The sequence below is a fragment of the Ruditapes philippinarum genome, unplaced genomic scaffold (genome assembly GCF_026571515.1).
Source record: "Ruditapes philippinarum isolate M1 unplaced genomic scaffold, ASM2657151v2 ctg683_1_1_1_1, whole genome shotgun sequence".
Lineage (NCBI taxonomy): Eukaryota > Metazoa > Mollusca > Bivalvia > Venerida > Veneridae > Ruditapes > Ruditapes philippinarum.
In genome coordinates this window covers 202,447-222,547 of record NW_026861864.1, presented here as the reverse complement: position 1 = coordinate 222,547, position 20,101 = coordinate 202,447, and the positions used below count along the sequence as shown (strand labels likewise).

At 34.4% G+C, this 20,101-nt stretch overlaps 1 protein-coding gene across 4 annotated transcripts in view; it reads right to left on the bottom strand.

Annotated features, from left to right (window-relative positions):
* Positions 1 to 20,101, bottom strand: part of LOC132717164 (uncharacterized) — a 124,437-nt gene that overhangs the window by 21,178 nt on the left and 83,158 nt on the right. For all 4 annotated transcript variants that reach the window (XM_060700573.1, XM_060700572.1, XM_060700574.1 and 1 more), the window contains one exon: positions 12,007 to 12,141. In XM_060700573.1, coding sequence (XP_060556556.1) covers positions 12,007 to 12,141 — 135 coding nt within the window. The remainder of the gene's footprint in view (positions 1 to 12,006; positions 12,142 to 20,101) is intronic.

The following is a 20,101-nucleotide window of genomic DNA, read 5'->3' as shown; positions in this document are numbered from 1 at the left end:
TTTAGCAACTTTGCCAAGATAAAAGCTGCTAGGATTTCTGGTACAACTATGCATTTTCTGACAAAAACACCAGTTTAGGTTACGGCAAGAAAGTTATGTCAGTGTGAAGTCAGGATGAAGGACAGGGCATGGTAATAGAAGCAGACAGAATAGTCTCGATAAACGTCTACCATACACAAAATTAACCCGCATAAATGTCATAGTCCCCTTGAGTAAACAGTCACCCTTTACAGGATATTCCCAAATGAGAGAATATTTAAATATTGATGGACAGATGCTAACTTTTTTAGCACTTAAGTGAAGTCAATCATGCAGTAGACAGTTCCACTTAGCACTACATGCCTCTAACATTCCTCAAATATTTATAAGAAACCGTCTATTCTTGACAGTGTGATACCTAATTTAGTTAAGAAGTACATTATTAAGATAGTTGGTGTTGGGAAAGGTTCCCAGTCATGCCCAGTCCGGTTAGTACGATACTACTTTCTAATACAACCTACCACTTTCCACACATTTAGTTTTGTTCATTACAAGTTTTTGTCAAGAAAATCGCTCCAAGCCTCAAAATAATTATTTTTACAGATTGTGAAAGTGTTAAGAATAACAGATTATCTTTGTTTGACTGATGTAATTAATAATAGATTCAGGCCTGACATTCCTACAACTTGCGTGCTAAATAGACTGAAAGAACTTTTAAATCTCCTTACACATCATCATATATTTAAACTTTTTTCTGACTGCCAGCCTAAAAATAGGTGAATTGTGAGAAATAAAAAATAAAATTACCCTGTAAAAAAACTTTTCATGATAATTTATAATCACAGCATAATTATGTGGCAAACATAAATGGGCCATAACTCTGTCATGCAAAATTGCGGTATATTTTAAGAGATCTACTGACTGACAGACAGACATCAGACAGACATTGAAAGGAGCCTGTCAGGTGAGCTGAAATAAAATTATTATTTGCTTAGAGCTTAGTTCCTGAAGAAGAATACAGTAGCATGAAAATCCTGAGCTGTGAACATTGCTGTATTTTCTATTAAAGGGAGAGAATCATATTTCCAGATATGACTTGCAAATGAACTCAGAGGATGTCACAACAGAATAATCAAAGGGAGATAATTACATTTCCAGACAAGATTTGTAATTACATAATTATAGAAGAAAACGATGACACAGCAGAATAATTAAAGGGAGACAATCAATTCCCATACAATAATTGTACACACATATAGAAGAAAACGATGACACAGCAGAATAATTAAAGGGAGACAATTATATTTCCAGACAAGAATTGTACACACATATAGAAGACAATGATGACACAGCAGAATAGTTAAGGGGAGACAATCATATTTCCAGACAAGACTTGTAAATACATATAGAAGATAACGATGACACAGCAGAATAATTAAAGGGAGACAATTCTATTCCCAGACAAGAATTGTACACACATATAGAAGACAACGATGACACAGTAGAATAATTAAAGGGAGACAATTCTATTCCCAGACAAGAATTGTACACACAAGAATTGTACACACATATAGAAGACAACGATGACACAGCAGAATAGTTAAGGGGAGACAATCATATTTCCAGACAAGACTTGTACACACATATAGAAGACAACGATGACACAGTAGAATAATTAAAGGGAGACAATTATATTTCCAGGCAAGACTTGTAAATACATGTAGAAGATAACGATGACACAGCAGAATAATTAAAGGGAGACAATTATATTTCCAGGCAAGACTTGTACACACATATAGAAGACAACGATGACACAGTAGAATAATTAAAGGGAGACAATTATATTTCCAGGCAAGACTTGTAAATACATATAGAAGATAACGATGACACAGCAGAATAATTAAAGGGAGACAATTCTATTCCCATACAATAATTGTACACACATATAGAAGACAACGATGACACAGTAGAATAATTAAAGGGAGACAATTCTATTCCCAGACAATAATTGTTCACACATATAGAAGATAACGATGACACAGCAGAATAATTAAAGGGAGACAATTATATTTCCAGGCAAGACTTGTAAATACATATAGAAGACAATGATGACACAGCAGAATAGTTAAGGGGGGACAATCATATTTCCAGACAAGACTTGTAAATACATATAGAAGATAACGATGACACAGCAGAATAATTAAAGGGAGACAATCAATTCCCATACAAGAATTGTACACACATATAGAAAAAAACGATGACACAGTAGAATAATTAAAGGGAGACAATCAATTCCCATACAAGAATTGTACACACATATAGAAGACAACGATGACACAGCAGAATAATTAAAGGGAGACAATCAATTCCCATACAATAATTGTACACACATATAGAAGACAACGATGACACAGCAGAATAATTAAAGGGAGACAATTATATTTCCAGACAAGAACTGTAAATAAATAATCAGACAAATAAATCAAAAACATTCATTATTAGCAAAAAAGATATCCAAAAAAGTTTCATATTGTAACTTGGAAAAAAAAAATCTACTTTAGCGACAATAACCAGGTCTTATTTCAGTAGCTACCTTACAAAAATCTTGACATAACCAGTCTGACACAAACTTCAAGAAAAGAGCAAAATAAATATGCATGCATCAATCTGCTTTATAGAATTGTCTCGGAATGCTTTCAGCATGGGAAGTTATCAGCTTCAAACCATGTTAGGTTTTGGCTACACAAGACGAAAATACTAGATTGATTTTCCCCAAAGCCAGACAAGGAAATTGAATAAAAATGATGATTCACAGCACAGTTTGTCAGTTAGCATCTATTTCTAAACAAGGTTTTGCAAATTAACCAGAGATTCTTATTAAAGAGACTGTCTATGAAAGTTTAATTGATTCCAGAAACAACATGCCTATACCATTAGTATTTAATGAGGGGAACAATATCCAAAGCACAATAATTGGAAACATTGCCATATAAGGAGGCAGCATAAAAAAACCTAGTAAAAAGTAGATGCATGCATGATGACAATGTCATTTACTTTAAAGTGCATATACACTTTGTACTTGTAAAGGAAACATCGCTATATAAATCATGTAAATATCAAAAAGGCATCTAGCTGCTTGCTTTCAATGACAATGCTTTGCAACAGTTGAAAACCCAACATGATCTCCTTGCCTGCAGCACTGCTTTATTAAGTATAATCCTGCAACAGTCTGCAAATAGATGTTATCCGGAACTCGGAAAATCTGGGTTTTTCCAAGCTAATCCCCCGGTATAAACAAACTTTTACTGTTATAGCTTCACGTACACTACCGATCACAATAGAATAGTTAAACTGTTGCGCTTTATTTTCGAACTGTAACTTTATAGCCCCAAATTAGCTGGGAAAACCCAAAAATATTCTTAATATCATTACTTATTCTAATACATTCTGCTATTTAGAACTACAAACGCCCAACTGTGCTGTAGATAATTGCCAAATAATAATTACATAAAATACAAACCTAGCAAATTTGTATATATATACGAGAAAGGCTCTGAACTACATGTCTGGACCTGTTACGCACATAATAGTACTATCTTTACAACATGCACTGACTTCCAGGCCACATAAACAGGCTTTCAATTTTTCATTTTGTAATATAATTTGTAGATAATTTATGAAATTGTATTTATGCAAACATTATAAACATTATGGTGAAGAAAAAACTAGTAAAGACAGATTTTTTCAAAATTTAAACAACCAAAATATCTACAACAATGTTTCTCACTGTAATTTCTAAAATCTCAAAAAGCTATGGATTTTATTGATCATGTACTGTAACGGGTTGGTAACGTTTTGTGCCTGTAAGGAAACATTACAGACAATTTACTTAACATATAAGCCCTAGGCAAAACTCATAACAAATGCTATATTTTACAAGGTTATTCAGTCAATTCCTCCCAATTATCCATGTCTAGACAGGGGCAACGTTATTCAATTTTCATCAAGCTGTTTAGTTGTCAACATCATGACTTTCTTTACCCACAGAGCTTCTTTATTTCTCTTTGTCACATTCACTGAACTTGAATTTTTCAACAAAAAAACGCAGAAAGACGTTTTCAGCAGACAAAATTCCTTTCAAAAGCCTCCTGAATTGAGTAAACAAAAGCAGTTTTTTGAAATGACGTTGGTTCTGTTTGAAGTCCTGTTTTTTAAGAATTTTCTTAAAGAAGCTTAAGACTATATCAATATTGGTAAAATGGCATTTTTTTTTTTTGCTTCCAGACATAGATAAATAAAGCCAAGTCAAATCTATAGGGCAAACTTGTTTTTCAAGAACGTCAGTATCAACTTCAAAACAACAAGTATTGAATGTATACAATTGTTGCTTGCTTTCATAGGTGTCGAAATAACAATCATTTCTGCAAGTCATAAAGGGTTATATAAAATTTTCATTGATTTAGGTATATAATTGGGAAAAATACATGTGAACTACAAGCAAACCCAGGTGACTGTGCCACACTTAATTTGTGTCATGCTGTCACTTGTTAATTAAAGAAGTTTTCTATTGTAAATATCTAAACTTCAGTTTAGGCCTGAGTGCAACAGATGCTTTGTTGGACAGACTGGCAATAAATATTATGTTGAGACAGCAGTGACAACATTCTGTTGTACAAATGAAACGCGGAGAAAAAAAGGAGCCTTAAAATAAGTTGCGTTAAACTGCAGTAGATCTGTTAGATATCATTGCAGTTCTGCTGCTCACAATCAATTAATCTTCAGAAGAATGTCAAACTGTCCCCAACCACTAGCTACCACAATAGATATGCAAGCTGCTGCCACAGTACAAACACAATGTTTGCATCAATATGATTCTTGTTATTATAATACAACCATCAATCACGTAATGGCATAGCTATCCCATAATGCTTAGCAAATCTATCCCACAATGCATACCACCATAATCCATCATAATAATGTTTGAGTATTTGCTTTTGCAAAACATGGATGAAAGAACCTGACATTACGATGTTGCTCTATTTTTTAGACATAATAGTAACAATCCCTATCTACTTAATACGGTTTTGATGATATAACAAGGTTCTTATACAATAAATGATCTAAAATCTTCATCATGTTTCACAACATTCAGACTATGGCCTGTTCAAATATCTTCAATTTCATTGTTTGATTCAGTTGCCCCTCCAAACTCGAGTATGTACCTATCTGTTTTGAAATGCACTTGCCCTAAAACATCTTAAGAAGGTCAACAACTCAAGTTTTTCTCTGCTTGTACATAGACTTGTTCCTTACATAATAACTATGTACTTAGTATATGCTTAATCAATCTACATCACCTTTGATATCAAGTCCATATGCTTGCCTACTCCACCCTTCCACCACTTAATGTTGTTGTGAATGAAAATAACATCATAACTGTCTTTGACCTTGAGAAAAAAAATGTCTTTGACTTTGAGAAATTGATACACATAGGAAATACTTAGTAAAACAAGAAAGTATCCACTGGACAAAGATGCCCCCGCATTTCACTGTTTTGTCAGCCTTTGGACAACAAAGCAATTGACACACAAGGCAAATTTTTTTGGCATCGCTCTCCACACATTTTCTCCAACGGGTATTCAAGTGGGGGCATAAAAAAGAACAACTGAATTATTTGTATGAACAAATATATTGTAATATCTATTATATTATAGTGCTCGAGCAGGCATTTTATAAACCAAATGCAGACACTGTTGCATGGTTCATGACACCATCCCCAAGGTAACATCTTTAAAAAGGGGGAGCTAAAATGTGTATAAAAAGTGACCATGATGCTGAAACAAGACCTTGTGATAAAAAATTTGCTGTTTACTTCATTACATTACCAGACTATATTGATTTGTGTGAAATAAGTCTGAAAAACAAAACTTGTTTTTCACTTAAAACAATAGTTCTATTACTACTCCCATTAATTCTATTGCCAAGCCCTATGTCCATTTTTTCATTAATTATAGCACTTGGAGAACACAGGTCTGTAGAAATGCTTTAACATATTCTGACTGTCAGACAAGAACACCAAATGCTATCTCTCACGTTGTGCATTTATGTGCATGAAAATTCAACATGCATTTATCTTTCAAATCTTGGGATAAACACAGGCATCTGCGGTGCCTTATCATTAGGTGCAAAGATAAACAGCCAGTGTGACCCCTAACCTTTCATTTATCATTATCTTGTATCAAATTATACTTGTCTATCCTAAAATCAAACAGTCTGTCAGCCTGTGCACAGTATGCCAAATAATACAATAATGCACTACATGCATGAACATATGGACAGGGCAGAAAATTACAATCTAGACTGGCAGTCTCACTGCTGTAAATTAGATAATATTCACAACATTTACATTATAATTTGTGTTAACAAAGTGAGAAAACAAGTCTGGTAAATGTAACTGAAGAACCTGTCAAACTTGGCTATTGTAATTAACTTGGACCTCTGAAAACAGGAATAAACTCAAGTGTTTAAAGGCTGCATCAACAAGCATATTGTCACCCCTTTAGTTAGTCCAACTAATTGTACTGCACAACAAGATATTGTGCTATTTTGTGACTGGGTAAAAGCAAGATTCTGACCCAGAACGAAAATATCTCAGAATCTAGCTTTGGCATGTCAATATATTTAGTCTACCCTTTAGTTTGCAGTAATGGGTCAACTCCTATTAAATTATTTAAGTGTGACCTTGTTTCCAACTATGGTTGCATTGCCTAGTATAAATCCTACATATGTGTTTATATCCTACATATGTGTATACATCCTATATATGTGTATATATCCTATATATATGTGTGTATATATCCTATATATGTGCATATATCCTATATATGTGTACATATACTATATATATGTGTGTATATCCTACATATGTGTATATATCCTATATATGTGTATATATCTTACATATGTGTATATATCTTACATATGTGTATATATCCTATATATGTGTATATATATCCTACATATGTGTATATATCCTATATATGTATATATCCTATATATGTGTATATATCCTACATATGTGTATATATCCTACGTATTTGTATATATCCTATATATGTGTATATATCCTATATATACATGTATATATCCAACATATGTATATATATCCTGTGTGTATATCCTACATATGTGTATATCCTATATATGTGTATATATTCTATATATGTGTATATATATATCCTACATATGTGTATATATCCTATATATATGAAAATATATCCTATATATGTGTATATATTCTATATATGTGTATATATATATATATATATATATCCTACATATGTGTATATATCCTATATATATGAATATATATCCTACATATGTGTATATATCCTATATATGTGTATATATTCTATATATGTGTATATATATATCCTACATATGTGTATATATCCTATATATATGTATATATATCCTATATATGTGTATATATCCTAAATATGTGTATATATGTATATAGATCGTATATATCACATTATGACTTGTACTTAATTGCAAAATGATAACCTCAATTATTATTCCTGCCTTATACTCAAGGACCAACAAGTTCACTACCAACTTCTCAACAAGTAAAACAAATGTAAACAAAAGTCAGTAAGTACATTTCACATGGTATAAAAATGAATGCAGGTACATTAATGACTATGGGAATATCTTTTGGAACATTTTCCATGGTAAGAAAAATGTTCCATGGTAAATAAATGACTGTGGGTACAGTTCCCATAGTAAACAATGACTGCAAATAAATGTTTCTGGGTATATCTTTAGGTACATGGGCAGAGTACATTTATTTCTCTTGAAACATTGACTGTGGGTCTCTTAGTGAACAATGACTATTGGTTCATTTCCCTTGGTGAACAATGACTGTGGGTACATTTCCCTTGGTTAACAATGACTGTGGGTACATTTCCCTGGGTAAACAATGACTGTGGGTATATTTCCCTTGATGAACAATGACTGTGGGTAAATAGTCCTTGGTGAACAATGGCAGTGGGTACATTTCCCTTGATTAACAATTACTTTGAGTACATTTCCCTGGGTAAACAATGACTGTGGGTACATTTCCCTTGGTAAACAATGACAATTATTTGGTACATTTTTTCCATAGCAAATGCATACGTTTAGGTGTACATTCCATTGTAAGCAAATGTTAGTTGGTACATATTATCCAAGTTAAAAAAATGTCTGTGGGTACAATCAGAAAGAAGAAAATCTATTTTCCTGTGAAGTTTACCAGAGTACAGTAAGTGCATTTTCTGTCTATACAGTAACAAATATTGTTTTGATGGAAATAAATATGATCTCTCTGAGTCAGCTGCAGCTACTGCAGCAACATATGTCAAATATTTTGTTAAATGCAACTGCATTAAGATATCTTACATTCTGTTTTTGTTTTCTTTGAAATAGGAATAGTATTCCTTTGTACCATATATGAGCTATGGGATTCTATTATAGGTATAGATAAGTAACAATATTAAGAGCACCTGCTAAACTACAGCCTGAATAATGTAGAATTTTCTAAGTACAAAAAGGGCAAGAAATTATGTCAAAACACATGTAAGTTAAGGGCCTTGGACAGTGACCTGCTATAGAGCTGTCATGTAAGTATATAAAGTTTAAACCCATTCCCTCACGTAGTTTTGAAGATACCGAAGTTTCAACCCATTCCCTGCATTCAAAATCCTCCCATATTTGTCATTTCTTTAGAATTTTTTTTGTTTTTTGTTGTTTTTTTTCCTCTTTTTTTTTTTTTGCTTTTTTTATGCAGCGGTGTATGACTTAATTATTCATATTTTCACTTTTTTTTTCTTCTTTTTTTTTTGCCAATATAAGCAGACAAACAGATTAACTGGGCATGTAAAAATCTTATGCATCAGTAAAATTATATGTTGTATACTGTATATCAATATTTTATAAACAAGGAGACCAGTCAATCATGCATCCTGCGCAAACACATATGTACACAAAAAACAACAAGAGAAAATAAATGCACGTGGCTAGACAATTACGCAACTAAAATGATGTGTTCAATAATTCAGAAACACTTACAGAAATGCATTTGATCACACAGCTGCTTGGTGTATCTATATATGAGCCGCATCATGACAAAACCAACATAGTGGGTTTGCGACCAGCATGGATCCAGACCAGCCTGCGCATCATGCTGTTCGCTTACAAACCCTATTACAAGTAGAGAAACTGATAGCAAACAGCATGGATCCTGATCAGACTGCGCGGATGCGCAGGCTGGTGTGGATCCATGCTGGTCGCAAACCCATTATGTTGGTTTTGTCATGACGTGGCTCATATATGCATGAATTTTGTGTGAAAATTGAAATATTACTTTATCCATATCTTCTGCCATGCATTCAAATTGACAGCTGAGAAATTTTAATGACCCTTCTTTTTTATCACAATACTTTGCAGTTTAAATTTTCTTACTGTCTTCTCATAAACAGCTGCATTTTGATGAATGTTCATGTATGTGATGCAATTTCTGTAGAGAATGTCGGCGAAGAAATATTTCTTCCCTTTCATTGAAATTTTGTGCATATTAATCAAAAGACGTGAGAAATGTATTTGTATTCAATCTTAAAAAAAGTTTCAACATTCAAATGTTAGTAAAATATTGTGTTAAAGCTTCAATTTAAAAGTTTTCTTCAGTCTACATCAACAAGGAAATGTTCAGGAATGACATGTAACTGTTTGGTATAAGACTGCTAAAAGACAAGTCTAGGTTAATAAATGATCATTTATTGTAAAGTTAAGTGCTCTAGCAACCTTGTATCAAGATTTATGCACCAGGATATTTTTGCACTGACTGGAATAGTGGGGACTTTTTGACTTTTTTCGATTTTCAAAACCCCTTGTAAAGACCATGCACTGTGGGCAGAGTAGGCCAGTAAAGTCCCAGCTATAAACCTAGTATCCCTGGCCATTTTCACCTTGAAACAAAACTATAGATTTCTTCAGCAGTGCTGGAACAGATTGAAGGTTTTCTTTGATTTGATTGGGTTAAATGGCGCACCAACACAATTTAGGTCGCCCAAATAGGAAAGATGATTTCGGCTAACCTTAGGTGTTACTAACTAAAAGCAAAACCAGGGGTCACAATCAACTCAACTGTTGGAGCTGAGAAATGCATAATAGACTCTAGTAATTCAGTCACCTCTTTTGATAAAACTAAGCTCATTTCCTCTGGTATCCCCACCAGCTTTAACTAATAGGTCATTCTGGGCACAGCTAGTACAACCAACCTACAGTTAGTTAACGAGATGGCCTCATAACGTCCTATGGCAACAAATGTTATATAATTCAAAGTACATTATGTAATTAAATTCAACAAATCAGTCACTGGGGCCTTTTTCATAAATAATTTATATCCGTAAAACATAAAATTTGAAAATTCATGCCAGCTAATATTTAGTTATTTACAGTATCAATATCATATTTTAACGATTTAAACAAGAATATTTCCCAGGTAAATCACCTGTATTTAGAAACTAGACTTTAATTTATGCAATATCATTGTTTATTTAAATCCATTTGTCCTTGATGACTCGTCTCCAGCGTGACATTATCCTTGCATATCATTTCCAGGCAGCCGTTTTTATATTGTTTACTTAATAAAATCCTTCCCTACCCATAACATGTTTATTCTTGTGAAAATATCCCAGCTCACAAAAGATGAATAGTGTCTGCAGTAGCTGAGTTTATGCAATATTAGATTATTTATGCTGAATACTGACAATAATAGATAGCAGAAATGTCTGGAGCATCTTGTCAAAAGACCAATAAATCCTCCAGCAAAAAATCATTTGAGCCGCGTCATGACAAAACCAACATAATGGGTTTGCGACCAACATGTATCCAGACCAGCCTGCCCATCCGCGCAGTCTGATCAGGATCCATGCTGTTCGCTTATAAACCCTATAACAAGTAGAGAAACTGATAGCTAACAGCATGGATCCTGATCAGACTGTGCGGATGCGCAGGCTGGTCTGGATCCATGCTGGTCGCAAACGCACTATGTTGGTTTTGTCATGACGCGGCTCATTTGCATTTTCTCAAATTGTGCATTCAGGTAAAATTTTAAAATTCACATTTTCTTCTCTGTTTTTTTTTTCCCTCATTATTTTTTTTTCCATAATGTACTCTTAGATGCTTACTAATTATTCAAATGATCAGAGGTATGCATAAGATGATGGTCCATTAGAAGCCTTACTTGGCTAATTGGACCTGTCCTGCTTAAATACAGTCAACTGTTCCAAGGCCATAATTAACCCTGAACATGCAGGTTCAATTTGTTATGTTTAAACTTCAATTTTTTTTTGTCTGTAACTCAGTGGAGTTCCTTTAATATTGCAGGTTTGAAAGCCCACTAATCAGGAGCCAAAATCTTAGATAGACAATACAGAAAACATTTATTTTTTATGTAATAAAACACTGTTATAGCGTGTTTACGCTAAAGACTTGTAAATGTCAGAATATAATCTTTGAGTGTATGTCTAATAGTTAGCCAAATGAAAATGTCAAAAAGTAATTTGAATATGAATCTTATGTACATCAATAAAAGGACAGGAAACATGGCAATCCCATGAAACCAGAGCCATCACAAGTGGGAGGCCACGCTGCTTTATAAGCTTTACTGGGTCAAGGTCATTCAAAAAGTTTCTGACCAGAAACCTGATTTGTGTGACAGTAACCCACATGAACAAATGAAGACCTGTCTGCCTGCCCGCCCTCAATTTACCAATTTAAATAACCAGGATTTTCAAAATTGAAAATCAGTTAAAAACATCAATGACATGATGACTGTTAACATGCTATTTAAAGTTGTAAAGCACTTTAAAGTCAATATTGTGTTTTATGTTTTCATCATATTTTTGTATTTTATGCTTAAACGGGTGGCATCAACTAGCGTTTTTTTTATTCCAAGAGGAGTTTAAAAAATATCTGTATACTTACACTGAGAAGCACCGGTGCTCTGAAATAAGGGGGGACAACTCTGTTCATCTGACTGGTCAGCACACTCAAATTTACCGTTACACAACTGCACATCGGACAGGCATAGACGGTCATCACAGATATGAACACATGAAGCTGAAAAATACAAAACAACACATGATAATATAATACGATATTACGTTAGACATATTACAACATGTTGCATCATATCATGGGGTTCTGTCGCATCAAATTATAAAGTTTAAGAAAAGATCTTTTCATTGATTGCTTAACCGCTGTAACATGTGTTTCTTCATTTTCAAAACAGCTATATATTACATAAAGAAAGGCAAATCGCTTAAAGACAAGAGCACTGCATATGGTGTTAACGCTCATCTGTTAAAAGTTAATAGGGGGCATAACTCTAAAAAATATTGCTTTCAGAATTATGCCCAATGTCCCTTGTCATGATAACGCAAGTATTCCGAGTTTCATGTTGATATTTTTGAAATGTTTGAAAATTAGGCTACATTTTTGCACAACAACAACGATGAGGCCACAGTGATCATTTTAGCTCAACTTTTTCTTCAAAACAGACAAGCTAAAAACTGTAAAAGCACTTCTCATGGCTTTTTAGACTACTTCAGCATACTCAAACAATACAAACAAAACATATTCAACCAAGTGGTACCGTGATCAGAAAACCTTTTTTTAAAATGAACACATCATTCAAACTTTTTGAGGAGTACTGATTCTGCAGACCAAAATTAATCCTCTACAGTGGACTTCCCAGTACCATTAATATAAAATCCTACATGTTTAAATTGTAACTTTACATCAAAGGTCTAAAAACAGTCTAGTTCTAATGTGACAATATCAATACATTCTCATAACTTTTACAGACCATAGTCTACGGAATTCGCTTTTGAAGTTTAATTTTGTTATAATTTTCAAATATACAAATATTGACAAATATTTCAAACAACTTTGATGTTCTTTTTGAAGTCAGACAAAATTAATGGCATTAATTCTTGTAAGAGCAAGCCAAGATCAAAAGTTTTAGACTGCTGACAACCAGCAAATTCAAGCCCTGAGAGCTGGCAACAAGCAAGCTTTGATATACAATACCAGCAAGTCCTAATTAAAAGTCCTGATGCAGCAAGAAGATGTAGCTTAAAGGAAGCACTAATCAAGAGCCGCCAGTTAGTCCAAGATCAAAAGACAAGAGATGTAGCTTAAAGCAAGTCAAAATATCAGAAACTAAGAGAGCTAGCCACTAGTTAGCCAAAAGATAAGACACAGAGATCTAGCTTAAAGCAAGTCCTAATCAAGAATCTAGTAAAGCTAGCCACCAGTTAGTCCAAGATTAAAAGACAGAAATCTAGCTTAAAGCAAGTCCTAATCAAGAGTCTCAGAGAGCTACTCACCAGTTAGCAAAAGATCAAGAGAAAGAGATCTAGCTTAAACCATGTCCTAATCAAGAGTCTAAAGAAGCAAGCCACCAGTTAGTCCAAGATTAAAAGACAGAGATATAGCTTCAAGCAAGTCAAAATATCAAGAGACTAAGAGAGCTAGCCACTAGTAAGCCCGAAGATCAACAGACAGAAATATAGCTTCAAGCAAATCCTAATCAAGAGTCTAAGAGAGCTAGCCACTAGTCAGCCAAAGATCAAGACATGGAGATCTAGCTTAAAGCAAGTCCTTACCAAGAGTCTAAGAGAGCTAGCCACCAGTTAGCCAAAGAACAAGACACAGAGATCTAGCTTAAAGCAAGTCCTAATCAAGAATCTAATAGAGCTAGCCACCAGTTAGCCCAAGAAAGATCAAGACATGGAGATCTAGCTTAAAGCAAGTCCTTACCAAGAGTCTAAGAGAGCTAGCCACCAGTTAGCCAAAGAACAAGACACAGAGATCTAGCTTATTTAAGCAAGTCCTAATCAAGAATCTAATAGAGCTAGCCAATAGTTAGCCCAAGAAAGATCAAGGCATGGAGATGCTTAAAGCAAGTCCTAGTCAAGAGTCTAAGAAAGCTAGCTACCAGTTAGCCAATGATCAAGACATGGAGATCTAGCTTAAAGCAAGCCCTAATCAAGAGTCTAAGAGAGCTAGCCACCAGTTAGCTAAAGATCAATACTCAGAGATCTAGCTTAAAGCAAGTCCTAATCAAGAGTCTAAGAGAGCTAGCTAGCCACCAGTTAGCCAAAGATCAAGACACAGAGATCTAGCTAAAGGCAAGCCCTAATCAAGAGTCTAAGAGAGCTAGCTAGCCACCAGTTAGCCAAAGATCAAGACACAAAGATCTAGCTAAAATCAAGTCCTAATCAAGAGACTAAATGAGCTTAGCTACCAGTCAGCCTTGATCAAAAGAGAGAGAGAGATGTAGCTTAAAGTTAATCCAAATATCAAGAGACTAAGAGAGCTAGCCACTAGTTAGCCCAAGGTCAAGACACAGAGATCTTGCTTAAAGCAAGTCCTAATCAAGAGACCAAAAGAGCTTAGCTACCAGTCAGCTTTGATCAAGAGACTTAGAGACCTAGCTACAAGCAAGCCCTGAAAGAGCAATGGCAACCAGCAAGCCCTGATCAGGAGTATGAGAGTGTTAGCAACTGGCAAGCCTGATGCAGGATTGTTGTCATTGGTGCAGTCAAATTACAAGAATATATTCCAAATAAGTTGTACATTTCACACAAGCGCAATACATAATTTTACGCTGTATCCATCAGCAATGCCGGTAATAGATGAAAATGCCCTGTAAGACAGTAAACGCTGTTGAGAAATAGATGAAAAAGAAATATTTAGGAAAACCAGGATAGTTTCTTTGATTTTTGGGAAGAAAAAGAATGAAATAGATCATAATTTTGGCATGGCACTATTGATCTTTACAGAGCACTGTAGTTGTTTATAAGTCTTTAGTCTCATAAATGTTTTTTGTACATTCTTGAGAACTTCACTGACCACCATGCTGTAATGAGGATTGACACCTACATTTGAGGCAGATTTTTGGTTTTGTTTGGTTTTACAACGCAGTAACACAATTTAGGTCATATGATGCCAAAGCAGGAAAGATGATTTTGGCTCACCTAAAGTGTTACAAACTTAAAGTCAAAATTACCTCACCTGCTGGACCTAAGACATGCATAGACTCTAGATAAGAAGTAGATTTTGTAATGATTTGAAATTAAAATAAATACAGATTTTTAAAATATTCTTTTTATTTGTTGTAGATATGTCAGTCTTTGCAAAATGAAAGGCTTATGTCTGATTGTCCCTACCTTCTGATGAAAATAAAATGCCCTTGCCAAAACATGTGCAATGTTAGACAAATTGGGGTACCTCATGTAAGATGATACATGTTAATTTTTACTAAATACAACCCAAATACAAGACATTTGAAGTCATGATTATACTCTTTATTGTGTGTATATCAGAACAAGCTGTTTTTAAATAATGTTTAATAGAAAGCTAGGGGAGGTCAATTACATGTTGATATTGGGTAATTACAACTGGGTGTACCTGAGAGCAAAGGAAGTTTCAAACTAAAAGATGCTGAGGGCAAGAGTAATCACAAAGCTATCATAACCCGTACAAAACAAACCCAAGAAGAATACTATAATAAATGAAAGTATAACATTGACACAAGCAGTATCAAGATCAACAAAATTTTTTTTTCTTCACAATAATTTCTCCACGAACGTGCCTTTTGGCAAGAGCAGCTGTACTTCTATCACAGACAGACAGACAGATTTAAGGCAAGACAGCAAAAAAAAGCTAATGTGTGAGTCATTGATAATGAATATTTCATGTGATTGCGAAACCAATGTCTAGCTGATAATGTAAATTAATAAACATGCATTTTCTTGACAGACCTGTGGCAGACTTTAAGCCGGAGATAATTGCTAGGCCTTGTATGTTGTAATAGAGGCATATATAATGACAAAGTCACTTTATCTTAACTAAAATTAAAAAGGCTAGATTATCATTTCATTTAATATTATGAATCATATTTATTGGTCTATTTGATCTCACAAAAACAAATCGCTTGGTTTTTATGTTCAATACCTTTGCAAAATAAATGTTTTATTTTTGATAATTCTAGCTACACTTTCATCATATTGCAATATATTGTATAAGAATAGCATACTGACATCTGATTCTACCTAGGTAACCAAGTAAGACCAAATTCAGCTTCCACCAACCACATCTGATTTACCTATGTGACCAGTTAAGACCAAGCTCAGCTGGCACAAACCACATCTGATTCTACCTAGGTTACCAATTAAGACAAAGTTCAGCTGGCACCGACCACATCTGATTCTACCTAGGTGACCATTTGGACCAAGTTCAGCTGGCACCAACCACATCTGATTCTACCTAGGTAACCAAGTAAGACCAAGTTCAGCTGGCACAGACCCCGACCACATCTGATTCTACCTAGGAGACCAGTTAAGACCAAGTTCAACTGGCACGGACCACATCTGCTTCTACCTAGGAGACCAGTTAAGACTAAGTTCAGCTGGCTGACCATAATTATCTGATTCTACCTAAATGACAAATTATGATCAAATTCAGCTGGCATCAACCATATCTGATTCTGCCTAGGAGACCAGTTATGACCAAGTTCAGCTGGCACCTACCACATCTGATTCTACCTAGGTGACCAGTTAAGACCCAAGTTCAGCTGGTTCACCACATCTGATTCTACCTAAGTGACAAGGTATGACCAAGTTCAGAATGGTATTAACCACATCTTATTATTCTACCTATAAGACCAATTAAGACCAAGTTCAACTGGCACCGACCACATCTGATTCTATCTAGGAGACCAGTTATGACCAAGTTCAGTTGGCACCTAACTGATTCTATACCTAAGAGACATGTTAGGACCACATTCGGCTGGCACCGACCACATCTGATCATGGTCTGCACTATTAAATTAGTCTGTACATATTTAAAATGATGAATTGTTCAAATCTTGTCCAGATTGAAAGATGAACACATCATAATGGTTTCCAGACTGATCTATAAATTGAGATCACATACTATGTGACATAGTTACTAAAGAGAAGGCTTAAGTATTCTCTTTCAAGTTCAATTAACAGAACAGCTTGATTGTAAACATTGACCTTCCGTTATTCGGATGCAAAGCTTTCTATAAACACAAAAGCATTGACATCCCTCATTGGGAACATTATTAGTTATTAATTCTATAAAAAATGACAGCGTTTTTTTCCTTTATATTTCATCTGCATGGAAATGTTTTCCCTTTCAAAAGGCTTAAATATCAAGTTTGTAATAAATACTTCAATAAAATATCAAAATAATTTGATAATTTGTGATAATAACATGTATTAGAATAATATAATAATTTGTGGTAACAACAAGTATCACTTAATAAACTTGCACTGAAAATGACAACCGCAGAAAATCATGTACTCTTCTACTGAAAGCAGCTCATCACTTAAAACAACTGAGCTCTTCAGTACATGCACTATACCCGCCCATTGGCAGATTAAACCTGCCTATGATAAAACGAGGTCTGGAGGGTCAGACAGTTATTAACCCCAGCAATATGAAGTGTCATGAGAAATGATAGAGAGATACAAGGAAAAAAACCTCCCTTGAGGGTTGGTCAAAAAGTTCTATTGACTGGTTCCAATGAAATATTTCATTACCTCCCATGATGAGTTAACAAAAAAAAGGAATAAATTGATTGGTTTCACTGAATTTCTGAGTACCAGTCTCAATAGTGTGGTTTTACAATGGTGATACAATCTTCGAATTGATTTAACAAGTGAATTTCACAATACTCCCTGGGAAAACTGAATCTGCAACTTTTTCTGAAATCTATACCAGTGCAGGGAGGTTAGAGTTATGCAAAATGATTAATTCAAATGGTCATACTTGATTGAAATCATTAATGACAAGATTATCACCTACAAATATCAGACTGGTATGTGTCACTAGATGAAAAGATTATTATTAGTTAATCATTCAGCAAATTTCAAACATTTTCCGAACCTAATACTCATTTAAATAGCAGTAAGTAGACCGAGGATCAAAGTAGACATGGTTTTGAGAGGGTTTTTTTTGTGGCTTCTGCGGGATGTTTTATAGGGACATGTACAGCAAAATCAGTATTATTCTTTGGGAACTTATTTCGTAGATTTCGTGGATAGGTCAATCCACAAATTTAAGATCCAACAAAATTTCATTTTTTGTCTGCTGTATTTAGATTATTTTGTATCCCATTATTTACATTTTACCTTTTGAAAAGATCCTGGCCAAGTGATTAAGGTCGTTGACTTCAAACCACTTGCCCCTCACCGCTGTAGGTTCAAATCCCTACAGAGACTTTGGATTCTTTCATGTGAGGAAGCTATCCGTTAGCTTACGGAACGTCTGTGGTTCTACTCAGGTACCCATTTGTGCCTGAAATAATGCATGGATGGGCACCTGAGGTCTTCCTCCACCAGTAAAGCAGCATGGAATGTTGCCATATGACCTGTACTATGTTGGTGTGACATAAAACCAAATCAAACAAACAAACAAAACCTTTTGGAAAAAATTGACAGTCCACAAATTTAAACACAACAAAAAATGTTCTATGTGACAAAAACATGAAATTTCATGCCCTCGAAATTAAGTGAATTCACAGTATATGTATTAAATGAAAATTAAAAAGGTAATAATTTTGCCAGTTTTTAAACACTGAAAGTTGAACCTAAATATTGCAATTGCAATTAACATTACAGTAAGCAGTACAAACTTTTTACGAAAAAGTTAGCGTAGCATTAATTATTAACTGTCCCTTTATATATATATATACTATATATGTACTATATACACACTATATATATATAAAAGCAGTGTGATACAGCAAGCAGCATGTTTTGTATGTTGGCAGCACCTCAAGTTAGTTAAACATGTTTTGGCTGCCGATGGTATATCTGGCTGATTACCTTGGCTCGGGAATAAATCATGATACTGAGGCTCAATGAATTATCTCACTTCTAAACACCACTTGCACAAATCTAATACATTCAAGTCGAAGTGTATCAACAACTGCCTCTGCTTTCCTTGAATTCCAACATTTTTTTTATACAACTGAAATATACACTGCCAAATATCAGAATACTAACAAACCACGTTATATTAAAAGAATTGTATTGGCCTATCAGCCTGCCAGACTGTGTATCTTCCTTCATGCCAGGGTTAATATTTTGGCCCTATTATTCCATAAAAATTATAATGCTTTTTTGCCAATGGTGATAAATAATATAATATTTTTTTATTTTTTTTCAATGGTAATAAATCATAAAATATTATAGTTCTTTTTTCATCAATGGTAATAAATTATGTAAAATTATTGAAGAAAATTCTGTAAATGACCTTCACCTCTTTCGAATGACCTTCTTAAGCTCCTTCTAACTTGAATAAGAGGGAAAAAACAACTTCTGTTTGGTATATAATAACAGTTACTTAGGATTAATGAAAGGTGTAAGAAAAAAACAAAACAGAATACTGGAATAAAGAAATAATGAAAGAAGACGCATCCATATAATTCTTCATCCAAGGACTATGACCTTGACCCCATTACTGAGGGGCCTTTGCAAAATATCACAACCTAACTGTCATCCCTATTTATTTAAATTGTTTCAACAGAGCAGAGCCATTTACACCTATCTAATGTTCTGGTCTGTCAACATGTCATCTGATCATGGTCTGCATTGTTTGCTTAATTCCATCAGTGAATACTACTATTAATTTTTTATTAAAGGTCATGTCCAGACTGCAAGGTCACATGGCAAATGGAGACAGGCCTCATATGCCCCTCATTGCATTATTTCGCCTCCTGAGTACATTACTACAGATGCTCAGACAGCTAACTGGATAGCTCCCTTACATGAAAAAGTTCGAAGTTCCTAGCAGAATTTGAACCCACAGTGGTGACGGGTAAATAGTTTGAGGTAAATCACCTTAACCAGACAGCCACGGATGCCCCTGCTTGCTTAAGCTCTAGTGCATTATAACTAACATATAAAGGGTGGTAGAAGGGTTAATGTATATTTAAAGCAGCACTGGCCTAATGACCTAATCACCTCAAAATACATTCCAT